At 38.4% G+C, this 16402-nt stretch overlaps 2 protein-coding genes across 2 annotated transcripts; one reads left to right on the plus strand and one right to left on the minus strand.

Moving 5' to 3' along the window:
- Window positions 1–81: 81 nt before the first annotated feature.
- On the plus strand, window positions 82–10983 carry LOC145489062 (casein kinase I-like). The gene is made up of 8 exons (XM_081467964.1): window positions 82–408; window positions 632–742; window positions 3464–3612; window positions 4878–5106; window positions 6908–7078; window positions 7464–7612; window positions 8063–8252; window positions 8523–10983. The coding sequence occupies exons 1-8, from the start codon at window positions 333–335 to the stop codon at window positions 8795–8797; spliced, it is 1350 nt and encodes a 449-aa protein (XP_081324090.1). The 5' UTR covers window positions 82–332; the 3' UTR covers window positions 8798–10983.
- A 791-nt stretch (window positions 10984–11774) lies between these two features.
- Window positions 11775–13875, minus strand: LOC145489064 (rhodopsin, GQ-coupled-like). Its single transcript, XM_081467966.1, has one exon. The coding sequence runs from the start codon at window positions 13046–13048 to the stop codon at window positions 11948–11950; it is 1101 nt and encodes a 366-aa protein (XP_081324092.1). The 5' UTR covers window positions 13049–13875; the 3' UTR covers window positions 11775–11947.
- Window positions 13876–16402: the final 2527 nt, after the last annotated feature.

Here is a 16402-nt window from a genome sequence, read left to right on the forward strand (position 1 = left end):
TATTTCCGGAAAATACATTATTCATGTCGTCATATGCAAATCACCAAAATAAACTTCGCAAGCTAACAGAATAAGGATTTGGGAACCTTTCAAAATCTTGTAAAATCTGAGCCATCTTCCAGTTAAAATGCCGTTTCAAGTCTTGACAATCTAACTCATAGTCTGGAAAGTACCTCCCTACTATTCTGACGAGTTTTACGGATAATTACATCTGTGCGCGAAGAGTTTGGTAACCGTAGATTCGTGTGTTGCTTCTTTCATGACGGCGGAAGAGAACGCTCGAAGGCCTCCATTTTGATTTGGTTTGATTTTACTTTTTGGTGGATGTAAAGATGGAACTACGTGTTGGAAACAAGTATCGACTTGGTAGGAAGATTGGAAGCGGGTCGTTTGGCGACATATACCTAGGTAATTGTTGAAAACATTAGCTGCTTTACGTACAGAATTAGCTAAGAAAGCTGCGGACTTTTTACCTAAGCTTATATGACAAGCCTGAGCAGCTATTGCTAACACGAGCTAAATCGTAAATGCGACATCAGTTCCTCCCTAGCGTTTTGGCAGTTTATATACGTCAGGATTTTTTTTATGAGCTTAACATCCTGGAGTGTAAAATTGTTGTCTGTTTTTCAAGGTACGAATATTTCAACTGGAGAGGAGGTTGCTATCAAACTAGAATGTGTTAAAACTAAACATCCGCAGCTACACATTGAAGCTAAATTTTACAAAATGATGCAAGGAGGAGGTAAGCGAAGTTTTAAGTATTTTTACGAGTTGGGCAATCCATAAATTGCCCTTAAGCTTGTGGTAAATTGTCAAAATCTTATTTGCCATGAACTCTAACAAAATAATAGTGTTTGGGTGTAAACTGATATGCTTGTTTCAAACAGCATGTAAAATAACATTAGTAATATATGTAACGTAATAATCTGATGAGATAATGAAAATTATCAAAGTTTTAGGAACTAAAAATCTTTGAAATCTGGTAGTTTCCATAGTCTGTAGAACCATGCAAAGATTTTTAAGTGAATGGCAGGATTTTTTACACGTACACAGCCTTGCCCATACGAAATGAGCAGTGCTGTGCAGTGCCACAATTTAAGTACTTCAAAATAGCTGTACAGCTGATTTGCCACATTTCACAAGCCTTTCTACAGCCCAAGTGAGGTTGCAACTGGCTGCAAAAATGCTGTGCAGCCCTTCAAAGTTCTTGACAGCATTTTGCAGCTGTCTGGCAGCCCACCGATAGCTGTGAAATAACTGTGAACAGCTGCAAAGCACAGTTAAGAAATAGCCATAAATCGCCAGAATATACACACTAGGAATCTAGCTTGATTGTAGCTAGTAAATCGACATATTTTGACACTTAAAAACAATTTGGCCTAGCTCAACTTAGGATGTGTTGTTTAAGCAAAATCAACAACATATTGGTAAGACTGATCATGGCCGATGACGGCGGTCATTGCACTGATGCGGAAAAATAAAATTACGATAACAGCCTGGTTTGTTGTTGCTTTTCCTTCATTTGCCAAGGATACATTTCTGAGTCCAGTTTCATTCAATTCAGTAACTACGAGTTTCCATCCATACATGGTGGCATGGTTCAATGAGACATGCCTACGGTGCTACTTTGTGTACTACAGATGATGCAAAATAATAGAAACAAAAGACTCGAGAATATTGACCAGCATGTGACTTAAACAGTCAGAGATTTCATCATTTCCAGAGTTCATTGTTATTTTTGCAGTTACTTTAACATAGCAACTGAAACCTAAGAAACACAAGCTGCAAAAGCTTTTTGTGATAATTTGAAATCAACTGACATGCAATTTTATCCACCTATTAAGCACAGGCTATCATAAACGTCAGTATAGCCAAACATGTTCTCAAATATTGGCTAGACATAATTTGGGCCTTTAGTGGAACCCTTAGCCCTTCGATTTTTGTAAACGAACTTCGTAGGCACTGATGACACTGCATACAATAAAAAGGTACCAAATGCTCGGTACAAAACCTACATTTTACTGTCAGTAAAAACACTCTAAAGTGTAATGTACAAAATATATAATGAAAAAAAAATTTAGAAAAAAAAATACTCTAAATTACTGGGCTTGCAGTACTTGCTCTATTTCTGTGGAACATTGCTGTTGGACCTGTCACAATAATTGTTCGTTGATCTACTACAACTACCAGAATCCTCCACTTTTTGTGTTTCTCATTTTATTTTGGAAATTGTTATTTAAATGTGACTGCAGCTCCTAAATTTCAATAAGTAAAGAAAAACAAAACTGAATTCTGGTAGTTTAAAACAATGATGACATTGTGTAAGTCTATTATTTATGAATTAAAGTATATACTGTACTCTCTAACTGTTTGTTCAGGTGATTTTTGTTTTTACAAAAACTGAATGGCCGTCAGCAGAATCTTGTCTGAATCACATTTGCATGAATTAAGACAGTTTCCACTGAACAGTCATGCAATAAAGGCAAAAATAAAGGTACCAAAACACCTCATAGTGTGGTAACATTTTGAATACAATTAAGAAGAACTTATAGAGACTTAAGCTCCCGAACTGACCCCACAATAGAAAATTGAATTTGATGCTATCTATATTTTAACTAAAATGGACATTTCACATAACTTCAAAGCAAAATTAGACATGCTTTAATTAAGCGCTTTTACGAGGTTTGACACAATTGACTTTCTTGATAATGCTTGAGAATTTAACTGTGGGGTCCATTATCTAAAATGAATTAAAGGGAAGTGTTTCAAATAGTGTTGAAAATGTTACTGTGATAGGAGTAGTTGCAACCTTCTTCAGGTGAAGAGCCTGGAAACTATTCATCTTCCAATATAAATAATGTTTTTCGTCTTCTGATATAAATAAACTGGTTACTAAGTTGTAGATGTTCCAAGAACACAATAATGAATTCTTCATGCAAAATTCTATAGAAAACTTGTGCTAAAATATTGAAGAAATACCTGTCAACAAATACTAGAGACAGATCGAGCACACATGTATGTCAAAGTTGGCGGGCTTAATGTTTACTAAATTTGTCCTTACTATTAAAGAGCTTAAACTGCGGGTAAGACTTTGACTTTAACTATTGTTCGGTACATTGGAAAGGCTTTGTTATCACTTTTGTTAACTTTTGAAATTTCCACATAATCAAGTGCGTTTTCCGCATAATCAGTGCATTTTCCGCATTTTCCCCTAAAAATTTCTGGATAATTTGTTTTTTTCTCTGCACCCTGTCAGATGGCATGTTATTAGTCATCATGCTGTTTGTAAAACATAATTTGGCGAAAGAATGTTGAGCCTTTCTCAGCAGGATATAATTTCTGTATGATCACTTGAACATGACTGTGAAGAAAATAAGTAATCTGATATGTTCTCATTTTGTACGTTATTTGGCATTGCATAATAAATACATATTGCTGGATAAAATTTTGCTCTTATCTTCAGTTGGTATACCAACGATCAAGTGGTGTGGAACAGAAGGTGATTACAATGTATTAGTGATGGAACTACTGGGACCAAGTCTGGAAGATCTGTTCAACTTTTGTAACAGAAAGTTTAGTATTAAAACAGTACTACTCTTAGCTGATCAAATGGTGAGTGATATGCTTCTAGTTATACAAATAGACAAGCCTGTGCTTGCCTTTTACCTTTTAGATTTTTCTACTTGTGTACATGTGTAAATGCCTTAATTTTTTGTATCCACTTAAGATTTTATTAGTGTCCCCAGTTAGTTTGTCAAAAGCTAAACACCTCCACACTTAAATAAAGTCCAACCACTACTGCTACTACACTAGGGTTCTAACCCTACATGTATCTCAAAAGAGTCTCGGATGCACTTCTTGACAAGGGTTTTTTCCCTTGTTTTCTGGCAACAGATGATTTTGATTCCATTGTCAACAACAATGTTGTTTTTCTTCACGGCCAAACAATCATGAATAGGGTTTTTATAAAATAACTGAGCTACTACGCACGTTGTCATTGGTTTATAGGTGTGTTTAGATGAGAGTATGTAAACACGGTTGTGACATTTTAGATTCGCCCATATTTTTTAGAAGTATTTTATAAAAGTAGCAGAGTACTTTTTCCATGTTTACATAGCCTCATCTGAACACTCTGGGGCTGGGAGAATTCTCAAAAGTTATGCAAGTCCTTGACTATGTCTCTGATTTGCATAACTGTCTCAAATTATCCCAACCCTCCTTGTGTTTAGATGAGGCTATGTGAACACAGAAAAAGTGCACTATTGCTTAAGCTCAAACCGGCAATTGGATGTTCAAGTACTTTAGGTCTCATTATTGGTTGCCTTGGTTCTGTTCTACATTCAGTGAAAATCCTTTAGCACATGTTGAAATGTGGTCGATTTTGGAACTGTAAATTTGACTGGCCGTGCTGCTGTGGATTATTCCCTGATAGTCAGCACTTATGCCAATATACTTTGACATTCTGAGGACAGATCATGGAAGCTGTTCTATTAGAACAGCAGAAAAGGCTAATAAAAATTGTTTACTTGTACATGTGATACCCAACTGGGTTAAACCTTATCAACTGCATTGTATTTATTCATATTCAACTTGAAAGCTTTTAGTCTTAATATTGCTCTTAAATTAAATCTGACAGGACTGATACATGTAGAACAAGTTTGCCTAATTAATATTATAGTTCTGTGTGAAATTTCTGTACCTTTTGAAGGCAGCCTGAACTAATTTAATCTGTTATTTACGTGACATATTTACCAGTACAACATGTACCATATACCAGTACCTGTATTATCATAGCTATGTTCTTGATTGTAAGATAATTCTGTAGTTTGTTTTTGGAGCACTAATATCAAGGTTATTTCTTTTTATATATATTCTAGATCAGCAGAATAGAGTATGTTCATTGTAAAAATTTTATACATCGGGACATCAAGCCAGATAACTTTTTGATGGGACTGGGTAAGAAGGGCAGTCTCGTTTACATCATTGACTTTGGCCTGGCCAAGAAATACAGGGATCCACGAACTCACCAGCATATACCATACAGAGAAAACAAAAATCTCACGGGAACAGCTAGATATGCCAGCATCAACACTCACTTGGGAATTGGTATGTTATGTCTTGCACAAAAGTTTTATTTCTCAGTCAAATGGAAACAAAATTCTCTCTTTAAATTAGAGTCAAGGAAGAGTTGGTCTGATACATGGTATCAAATCATGGGCAGGTTCATTTTTGCTATCACCCAAGTTTAATCCTATACTGTAGAGTTGCAACTATGATCACTTGGTCATTTTGTTTGGTGTGTGTAATTTTTTAAAGCTTATTAGATACATGTATGTCTGCTCATATTAGATTGTGGGATATATAACACCTGTATATTGCTTTAAACAGTTAGGATTTATAAATTGAAAATAGATTGTAGTACTCATTACGTGTACTTTCTAGAAGATACATGTCAAGCCTGCAAATAATTTTTGTCTATAGGCAGGTCATTTATCAGGACAAGGACCAGTTTTTACCTGACAAAATGCCAGTCTGGTCAGACAAAAAAAATTGTTTGTCGTTAGAAATTAAAAAGAGACATTTGAGACATTTTGGTATTTTAGTGTAGACACTTCGCCAAAATATTGGTTGTAAATTCGAAAAGCTTATAAGTCAACTGAGTGTAAAATCACTACTACCACCAGCAAGGGGACCGTTACATTACTTCTGGTATTATTTTACCTGTTGAAAATTGACAAATTTACGAACATTTATACCCCTAGTCACACAAGCGTTTCCAACATAGCAAGTTTCCCAAGACGTCTAAGGAAAATGGGAAAAGCGATGAAACAATCTCCCGCGTGGACATTCAGAGACTTGAAAATTGGCTGAAATAAATTCTTTGACTTTTTCTGCAAGCAAGTTTCCTCTGGATGTTTTTGGGGTCAATTGAATAAAAAATTTGCGTAATTATTTAAAATGTGGAATTGGAGGTGGTCGTGACTATAAAGCGTGACTAATCTGTACATTCACGCTTTTCACAAAAACATTTCTGTGGTACGGAAACTATATTTCAACCACACTGACAGACGTAAAAAGAAACTATAAGAGTTAAAAATTAAACTGATTTTTGATCATACGGACTAGAAAAACATTTGGTTACGTTTTAGAGGTTTTAAAGTTTTTGCATTCAGATAAACGAAACGTGAGTATTTGGGCCTTGGATTCAATTTCCATACTATTATAATAGGGTCAGTATATTACGACTGAAAATTAATTCCACAACACTTGGTAGCAACAAACAACGAGTAATCACATAAGACCTCAGTTTTTAGTAGTTTTTCAGATGAACGTAATTCAGACTAAATGGGGCTTCACGATCTTTCACAACACCACCGCAAAATGCATAAATTAACATGTAGGGATAGTGGTGCTGATGTGATGTGTTTCAATTCGACATAATTATAAAATTTGAGACGATGCACTGCGCGTGATAAAATTCTTAGAATCGGAATGAAAACAAAACCGATAACAAAGCTTTTTTGCGTAGTATTGTGTGGCAGTGTAACAAAATAACTTGTCCCGTATTCAGCCACAAATTTCCAGTTAAAATATTTTTCATTTTAGCAGAAATGCCTGGTCAGAGTGTCCGACTAGGCTAAGCTTTTACCTGTCAAAACCTCAAATTTACCTTACAATTGTCCGATGACCGACTGTTATTTGCAGGCTTGCATGTACAATGTACCACTGGCCTCAACACTTGGTCAAAATGTAGTCCCTGCTTAGTGCTTACATACAAACCTTTACCTTGCTCAGACACTGCAAGTGCAACTTATCTTGGCAATTAACCGCATGTATTACAAGTTCTAATTCTCTGCGCCTTGTCACAAAGTTATAAATGAAGTATCTTTCCAATTTCAATTTTTAGAACAAAGCAGAAGAGATGATTTAGAATCTCTTGGTTATGTGCTCATGTATTTTAACTTGGGAAGTCTGCCATGGCAAGGTCTCAAAGCAGCAACAAAGAAACAAAAGTATGAAAGAATCAGTGAAAAGAAGATGTCCACTCCAATTGAAGTTCTCTGCAAAGGATTTCCATGTAAGTGGTAACATCTAAGATCGGTATATAATTTGTTTTAAAAACGTTTGAGGTTGTTTTCTTTGTATGCTCATTCACAAAGTTACCAGGTGCAAGGAAAAGCAGCCTGAATGATTACTCTCCCGGGATATGTCTTGTATTCAATTCAGAATATTCCATACTGATTTTATGTAGTTCTAAAAAGAGGCATGAATTGTCTTGATTAGTTGTTGGTCAGTTTCAAATTTTCATGTGCAAGACACAGCCTATCCAATGTACAGGGCAGGCTCTGTCATCAAGGTGTGGGGAGCAGGGGAGAAGACAAGCTTGTAACACTAATTTTTAATGGATTTTGAGTTTAAGATTGACTTATTGATCAATTGCCTTTGTTGTGATTTTGTTGCAGCTGAATTTTCCACGTACCTAAACAACTGCCGGTCACTACGCTTTGATGACAAACCAGACTACTCTTATTTGCGTCAACTTTTCCGCAATCTGTTTCACTGTCAAGGTTATGTGTACGACTACATCTTTGACTGGAATCTTCTTAAGTTTGTAAGTATGCTTGGTTTGTTCCTGGTTTGATTTGACATAATCAGAGCGTTTGTAAAATATGAATAATACGAACCTGTCTGGTTTCAAGTCTGGCCAGGGTCCTTGTGCTCAGGTTTTGCTCTTAGCCCTTCCCAAACCCCCTTTTATCGGAGAAAACATGTCCACCCTTCAATCCACTGCATCCTCTTTTAACTGAGGAAGAAAGAATCCATTTTCAGTTCTCTTATCTGTTGTGAAGACCTGTATCTGCTAGTGAATGGTTACCAATGAACTGCTGAGACAGTTTTTCAAAATGCTCTACAATTTCTTACATACATTTTACTTCAGATGAGCTTTCTTACTCTGATTCCTGACATCAGGACAGACATTACTATGCCAAACTACAAAGATCTAAATTTGTTACAGTTTTTGAACAAACTGACTTTAAGTGTGTCATGAATTCTATCTCAGGGTAGTGGACGAGAACCCGATCCTGGTGCTGACCGGGGAGGATTGAGGGGAGTAGACAAGGTGCTAGAGAGAGAACGTGAACCAAGAGAGCCAGAGAGGAATCACCGAAGCTCCACGACCCGTGCTCTGCCTGGCACGACATCTGGTCGATTACGGGAACCAATGAGTACTGCCACACCCTCCCCTGTTGGTAGGTTTGAAAATCTTTGATATGTGGACTGAACAAAGGAAAAAGGAATGTTTTTTTTTTCTCTGTCTCTCTCTCTCTCTGGTGGGGACAGTGTCAAGTGGTTGCCCCCATTTCCACTTGGATCACTACTGTAAAGTTCTAGACTGAAGAACTGTTGTATTAATGAAATGATGTTTTTTTTTGTTTTGTTTTTTTGTTTTTTTTCATGCTTTGGCATTACACCTTTCATCTTTTAATTGACGTAATTATTTTCTCTATTTCTGGTACAAGGTGCACAAAGGCCCATGTCTCGTGCAGAAAGGGAAAGACGAATCACACGCCTTCATCGCGGAGCCCCAGCTGAGGTAACAGGTGGGGATCTTCCACGCGGTGACATATCACGGATGTCTGGTGCCCATGTCCGCTCAACTCCTGTGATGACTCCAACATCTTCAGGGACTGGGCTGAGACGAGCTAGTGGAACAAGACAGGAAAGAGAAAGTGGAATGATGGAACTCTCTGCTGTACGCCACTCTTCAAAACATTTTACGCGTCCTCCAAAATGACCTGAAACTTGATATCAATGGCCTCACTTCTCTTCAGGGCAAATAGTCAACACCACTGTGGTTTGAGATAAACAATAGTACATGATGTATACACATTGCTTTCATAGCATTTATAACTTCAGTTCCTAAGGAAAGCCTTTTTTGTATTTCCCAGCATTTCTTGGCTTCTGGTGGTGTTTCTTTTTTTGTTTTTGGACTGTGTTTGTAAGGTGTATACTTCCCTGGTTGCAGTCCACAAAATGGTCGTACACCAAGCAGTAATTCTCATGGTGTTAACTTAGTTTTCTTATTTCAGTCCTCATTTTGCGTGACATAAAATCTATAGCCTCTAGCTTCGTTACTATTTTTTTTCCTTTTCTTGAGGTATATGGACTTAGAAGACAGCTGTAATATTTTACTGTTTTCCACCATTATTTTGTCAATTTTGGTGGCAGGAACACCATCATAAAATGGAATTTATAGAAGACTGTAAAGTGCATTTGTTTATATTTAATTTAAAACAGTCGACATTAACGTTAAAGCTACATGCAAATCTTCTTAGTTTTCGCCAGTGTGATCGCATGTATGACAACAGCTGTTCTTCTCCCCAAAAGCCCTTGTTTAATAAGACAGGATGCGGGCTACACTAACTTTTGTACAAGACTTCAACAATTTTAAAGTTAAGAGTTACCCTGGGTGCCAGAGGTTTTTCTTGTACCGTTTTATTCTGGTTAAAGCAGATATTAAGTCTGTTCATGAATTCAGCCTTTTTTGTGTGTTTGTTTTTAGTGTGTGCGATGGTGAGTGTACAGTAAAACAAAAAGGAAGTTGAAATTGAACCAAGGTTAAAGTTTTACCACACCACATGTCATCCAAATCCCCTGGTACCCAGGAAACTTGAAAAGTATGGCTGCTTAAATTGTACACACTGTAGACTGAAGTTTGTATAAACTGTAAAATCAAGACCCAAACTACAAGAAATGTCTCCAGTCTTTCGTGTCTTGAGTTTCCAACCGCAGACAATTCTCGTCCCTAGTGGTACTCGTTTTAAAATACGAAGGCTCTGGGACGAGAATGACTGCAGACAATCCCCCGGAATTGCATTGCGCATCCCTACAGCGCACGGCGCACGATTTTCGCGTCATTAGAGCACGCTTACGAGTACGTGTACATACATAACGTCAAAGGGTGGTCGAAGATTTTTGGTATGGATTGCCAACTGGGCACCGTGATTTCGTGTACGCTCTCCTCCCTGTTAGGACTGCACTGTTGAAAAATAAGCCACCTTTATATCGGAAGCAGGGTTGCGAGACTAAGTACAACCTGAAGACATGATTGGTCATCGCAGTTATGCACTCAACTTAGCAGGTGGGAAATTAAAACCTGAAAAAAAATCAGGCCTGAACAGGATTCGAACCCATGACCTCTGCGATACCGGTGCAGTGCTCTACCAACTAAGTTATCAAGCCAACTGGGAGCTGGTAACTTAGTCTACGGGTCTATTACGAACTCGCAAAGTGACCAGCTCCTAGTTTCGCTATAGCGCTAGTATCGGTAATTTTCGAGAGACTGGTAATCACACTACAGGTCCTCTCAAAATCAATGCAACACCCTAAATTCTTTCGAATCCCCCGCCCCACCTCCTCTCAATTGTCTCGAAGGAAACCAACAACAGCGGCAAACAAACAAACGAAAAAAAAAATAAACAACAAATAATGAGCAATTAATATTTTCAGTCTCACAATTCCCATCCCGGTGGGCTTCGTCTTCAAAAAGTCTATTTTCACGGATTTTGATCGATTTTGTCGTCCGTGGTAATGCCGGTACACCTAGATACGACGAAGAGGTGTATCAATTAACATGAATTAAGAGAAAAAGAAATAAACACCATATCACTTCCCACATGAAATTAATGAGCGCTAAACGTCGGATTTTTATTTCCCTAGCTGACAGTACTGTAACAGAGAGTTAGCAACCACCGGGGTCTCTCATCTTCCCCGCGGCCCTCTTCTCTCGCTCCGGGATCGATGATGAGAGACCTTGCGAAAGAGGTTGAAAAGTAAGAATTGTCAGTCTACTGCATGGCGATTTGAAGCCAGACATCGTGGGGAACACCTAATGAGAATCGAGTCGAGGTAACATGGCACTACTAATCCTGACGTATATATTGGGCATCACTAGAAGCAAGTAAACACGGCTATTTTAATCAGTTTAAGTACAAATATTGTTCTCCCAAATCTTATATGCTGACATATGCAGCATCTACCTATTCTTCCCTCTAGAGTGCATTTTCAGCGAAAAGCACTCTTCTCGGGTGTTTGTTGACTGCTGCAAAGTGACCGCTGTCATTTCTAGAGAGACGGCCATCGCAGTGATTGTAGAAAAATGGCGGATAGACATTTGGTTTTAGAGTGGTGTCCGTTTAAGATCGAGATCTCCATGCATTAAGAGTTGTCAACTGAAGTCATTACAGTACTCAAATGAAACTTTTTTTTAGCCACTGCATCTGCCGGTAAAGTAGCTCGCCTCCCGCCGCAGGCTACAAAGTGTTTTGAGTTGTTTAGTTGCACCATAAATACCCAAGGCAGGAATTAGAAACCACCACGGTAAATATTAAATGAAAAATATTTTTAAGAAATAATGATCCGCTCGAGCAACAATACTAGAAATTTTCCTTCTCATTGAACCTAGGAATTTTCCGAGGGAAAATGGCCCCCTTGCACAAAAGCCTCCTATTCCCCCACCCCACCCCTGGTAAAGCGGCTACAACAACGCACCATAAAAATTATCGATAGTCCTAGTATCCAATACTCACTGGAAGTAGATGCGACAAGGTGTTAGCATCACTCTGACTCAGTTTCCAGCCTAACGACTAACAGAGAAACTAAGAAATCACACCGTGGCCTAGTAAATAGGTAAATCAGTTTAATTCGATTCCGTCAATGACTTTTAAACGCTAAAGGTTTTAAGATCAACCATATTTAAGAAAATTGCGCTTGACAATTGAATGGAGAATATTGTTTGAAAAGATTACTTTAAACCTATAACTTACAAGGTCAGAAATTTTCAACGTGAACCTGACGTGAACTGATATTCAACTTATATTGTTTTAGTACCATGCAGACTACATACTTTTTCAAATTCCTTACTCTCTATATTAACTTGCATTTTCTAAACGCAAGTCTCGTAAATTGTACTGCGTGTCTCTGTTACAATCTTCCACTCTCTCTTATGACTACTTCTTGATTTTGAGCTCACGTTCCTGGTGGTTTCTCCACTGATTTTCCGTTCAAGCTTCGGTTCTTCTGTCTTAGCGCATTTCTGACAAGGCGCACAAAGAACCGTGCGGAAGCCCTTGCGGAATTTTTTGTTCATAAGCCCGTAGATGAACGGGTTACAGGAGCTGGAGAGAAAAGTTAAAAATGTACTTATTGCGTCTAAAATGCGCGGAATTGGCTGAATGATGCCAAAACCATTCAACAAATTAACAATGATATGTGGAGTCCAGCAGGCTACAAACACACAAACAACAACGAGCAAAAGTTTTGTCACTTTGAAATCTTGGAAAGTGGAACGCGTTCCTTTTCTGAAACTCGCCGAGACACTGTTTACGCTCAGTTTTCGACTGTGTCCGCGAATGAAGCGGAAAATTCTGTAATATGGAACGGTGATCAGAATGTATGGCAAAATGAATACAACAATGGCTAAGATGATTGTGTAAGGAAGGTGCTCGCTTAGATTGAAATAGCAAGTTGCTTTGCCAATTGTGAAGACGTAATGCGACCAGCCGAACAACGGCGGGAGAGAGCACAGCAGCGACAAGATCCAGGTCGCAGTGATCAAAGCCATGGTCCTGCGACGGGTGAAAATGGAGGAAAACTTGGCTGGTTGTACGATACACCAGTATCTGCTAATACTGACCAGCGCAAGCGACCACAGAGCTTCGAAAAGGAACAAGGCATTCGTGAAGCCTGCGATCCGACATACGAAATCGGTCAGCACGCAGCGGTTGTAAATGACTGTTACCAAGGAAACAGGGATGTTAAAGAGGCACACCCCGAGATCTGCAACAGCTAAGTTGCTTATGATTGAATTTGTCACTGTTCGAAGGCGCCGCGTTCTGCGAACCAGGTAACACACTAAAAAATTCCCTGGAATACCAGTGAGAATAAACAGGCACATTCCCACCGCTTGAATAATCCTCAGCGCCAGAAAATCCCCTTCGTCCTGTCCTTGGTTATTTGTGCGATTAAACTCTTCTGTTAAATTCATGCCTGGTTCTGTTTTGAAAATTCGGCACGTTACGGAAATTATAAAGTTAATTCCCGTCAGTCCGATTAAACGCAATTTCAATTATACCTTGTCTTTGATTGCAGTTATTTAGTTGCCTTTCAGTAGCTAGAAGCGTGAAAGGAAAGAAATTTTACAAGGGCTGCTCCACTGCCGATTCACTGTTCTATAGTTCTCGATTCTTTTCCTTCCAACTTGATCATTCATCAAAGATGGTTTCCTCAGCTAGCTGGAGGTCTTGTGATCCAGTTGTCCACCTTTAATCCAATAACAAAAAGACTTCACGGGCGCTCAGCTCCTGTGTGATAAGCTCTTCACACAGTTTCAGACTTTCCCGTGGCCAAACAGAAGAGGTCTTGTTTTCCCCGGCTGACGCTACACTGAGAAGAGATCACTTGTGAACGTCTTTTCTATAACCGAGCGCTATCGCTAAAGTTTTTTTTCGCCGAGTTGCACAAACAATAGCAAATCAGCCGTCATTGTTCCGTGGCAGATGTTCTGGCGAGGATAGGGCGAAAATCGACCCATCAATATAATCCACGGTGATTTACAACGTATTTTGCGTCGACAAAGCGCCGTGAACCTGCGCGATGCGATGTTTAAACTTTGTGCTCGTTCATTTTCTAATCACCGAGAAATACACGAAAACTCGTTGAAAACTGTTTTCTTTTCTGTGGGAAGAGGCTCCGCCAAATTTGCATAGGCATCGTTCAGTTCCTGTCTTTTTTTGCCTTGGTTAATGAAAGGACTTTATTTCGGAACAGCTGCCATCACTGATGTTGAATTTCATTAACATGGACCTTTTAGCATTTTCATCTTCAACGCTCTCATATAACCTCTTGTTATGGATAAATAATCAGCCTGAGTTTTCATTTTCGGCGTTTCAATTAGTTTATAACATCGCTGCTCTTTTTTTGCGTTATATCAGTACAAATTTCAGGGCCGTTTTTCCATGAGAGAAATAAAAAACATTTTACGTTTTTTTATAAAGATATTCCTACACGGAACCTGTGATGAACGTCAAAAAAATTTGCCTTGTCAAAATATTTCTAACCGTGTGGCTGAAAAAAATCCAATTATGAATAATATGATATTCAAATTGCTTGCCTTGTTATAAAAGAACAAATATCTTAAGCCGGCCATCTAGATGAAACACTCCGCAATAAACATTGCAGGACACATGTAATCACAAACTTTAAACGTGATAGCATTAAGGTTTACAACAAAGATGAGCAAAAGACGTAATTCATTACACAAGTAACTGCAAGTGTTGCGCTAAAAATAATAAACCCGAGGCCGTCTTTTCTTGAAATGTAGCCATTTATAAAATTGAAAATTAAGTTACTCAGATATTTATCGATATCTCACCAACAGGGTTAGACTTAAATATGTGTATATATGCTTCCGGGATGTATATTCATGCACGCAGTTAAACTTGGCCATATTAATTTTAACGGACGTGGACTAATTCGAAGAAAATATTCAAGAGCAAACTTCAAGACAGCAGAACCAGCTGATGTAGAAGCCGCATTAAAAGTCTCACTTCTACGACTTTGATTAAGTGACATGTATTAAGGTAAAAAGTTGAAGTGCGGCAAGATTTTTATAGGCACCGAATCAAACGAAGTTTTGTTTCACTGTAAAAGTGCCACTTAATTGATCAGACTGAAAGCTGTCCAAAAGAGCTGTCGACATCATCTTGATGGCAGTTGGAAAGCTTGAAGACCCGTTATTTCTCCCTAAGACAGACATAACTAATTGCTTTGTCTGGAAGGACGTGGGTGAAACCGTCGCATTGCACTCCAGGACTGTCCCATGCATTTCAAGTGTGCTCACTTTTTTAATATATTTCTTGAACCGTGTGGACAGCACGTGTAAATTACTCATTCATATCGATCTTGCTCTAGCTTTCGTAAGCGCCATAACGAGCTTTTTTTTCTGATCTGATTCTGAGTCAAAATTAGATTATTTCTTTATTCTTGTTCTTTTTTAGTTTGGATCGCCGTAACAGCATCTTCGTTTTATTCCCCTAAAAACAAAACATGAAAAATAATAATAATAACAATAATAATAATAACCATTTAATAGCAAAAAATAGACAATATGCTAATACGTACATTCAAATATTGTGAATTCTTAACAATATTCTACCCAGCGATATCTAACGAGCTTCTTACACTGTATAAGTCGAAAGTTTAGAAACGTTGGAAGCAATTCACATAAAACATTAACGCCGGATCAATTTATCTAAATTAAAATATCGTCACCACGCAAGGGACATATTTCGGAAATGTTTTGTCGTTCTTCCTAGTGTGTAGGCGGTATGTGGGCGAAGCTTCGACCAGCTGTTGTTTTGCAAACCGTTTCTACTTCTTGCTGCTTTGCCTTGCAAGAGGTTATTGTGTCAGGCCAACAGGAAATTGACGAAAGAGATGTCATTCACTTACATACAATCCGGCACTGTCAATCAGATTCGTAGTTTTTCCGACTTTTTTTTAAACAAACAAAACAATACTGTGCTCAGAAGAAGCTGCAACGCCGAAGAAAGGCCCCTTGATTTCTTATCTTTTTCCCATCGCGCATTCACCTCAAGGAATCGCTTCCTTATTGAATGAATAAACTAAAAGCGATGAATATTCCATTGCATGCACTCGGGACATTTCCTAGTTATGTTAATTATCCAGTTTAAAAGCGATGACTAAAAATAGGAACTTTCACAGAAAGTTAAATTCAATATGAACAAAGTGGTCTGGCGTTTCATTTTCATTTTGTTAATCATTTTAACCTCGAAACAAAATATATTGGGAACGCTCGCCTCTTTCAAAGGTGTCGGTTTATCACGGACGGCTTGCTACGGATCAGACCGATATTTTTATCCTCGGGCAGAGCAGTTTAATTTCGAACAAATCATCGGCGGAGGATATAAAAGATATATGATGGCGCTTTTAAATAACGTCTGCGATTTGCGGGAAAAAATTCATGGCTTCAGTGTGATTGCGGGTAATAATCACCAAATTGACTTCTTACGCGGTTAGATTAAACTTAAATGAAGCGGTTTTCTTGTTGCGGAGGAAAACCGATATCTAGCCAGCGCATCCTTTGTCCCCACAGAAACTGAAAATTAATCATGTAAGTAAAGTTATACCGTACAGTTTCAAGATCTACAAGTTTTTCTAGACTACGAGAAGTCCGTCTTTCGCTTAGTCTTTCGTGCGTGACGCGAAAGAAAACCGCGAGAAAAAAATGGCCGCGCGAAATCCTGGGATCGAGACCGTAATAAACCTCGTTCGAGCGCTTCTCGCCCCCGGGATTTCGCGCGGCCATTTTTTTCTCGCG

Source organism: Orbicella franksi, chromosome 6 (assembly GCF_964199315.1).
Source record: "Orbicella franksi chromosome 6, jaOrbFran1.1, whole genome shotgun sequence".
NCBI classification, from domain to species: Eukaryota; Metazoa; Cnidaria; class Anthozoa; order Scleractinia; family Merulinidae; genus Orbicella; species Orbicella franksi.

Coding starts and splice junctions, on each gene's coding strand:
- LOC145489064 (XM_081467966.1), bottom strand. CDS start 13,048: ATGAATTTAACAGAAGAGTTTAATCGCACAAATAACCAAGGACAGGAC.
- LOC145489062 (XM_081467964.1), top strand. CDS start 333: ATGGAACTACGTGTTGGAAACAAGTATCGACTTGGTAGGAAGATTGGA. Junction 3,613..4,877: donor TACTCTTAGCTGATCAAATG/GTGAGTGATATG, acceptor TATATATTCTAG/ATCAGCAGAATAGAGTATGT. Junction 8,253..8,522: donor TGCCACACCCTCCCCTGTTG/GTAGGTTTGAAA, acceptor TTCTGGTACAAG/GTGCACAAAGGCCCATGTCT.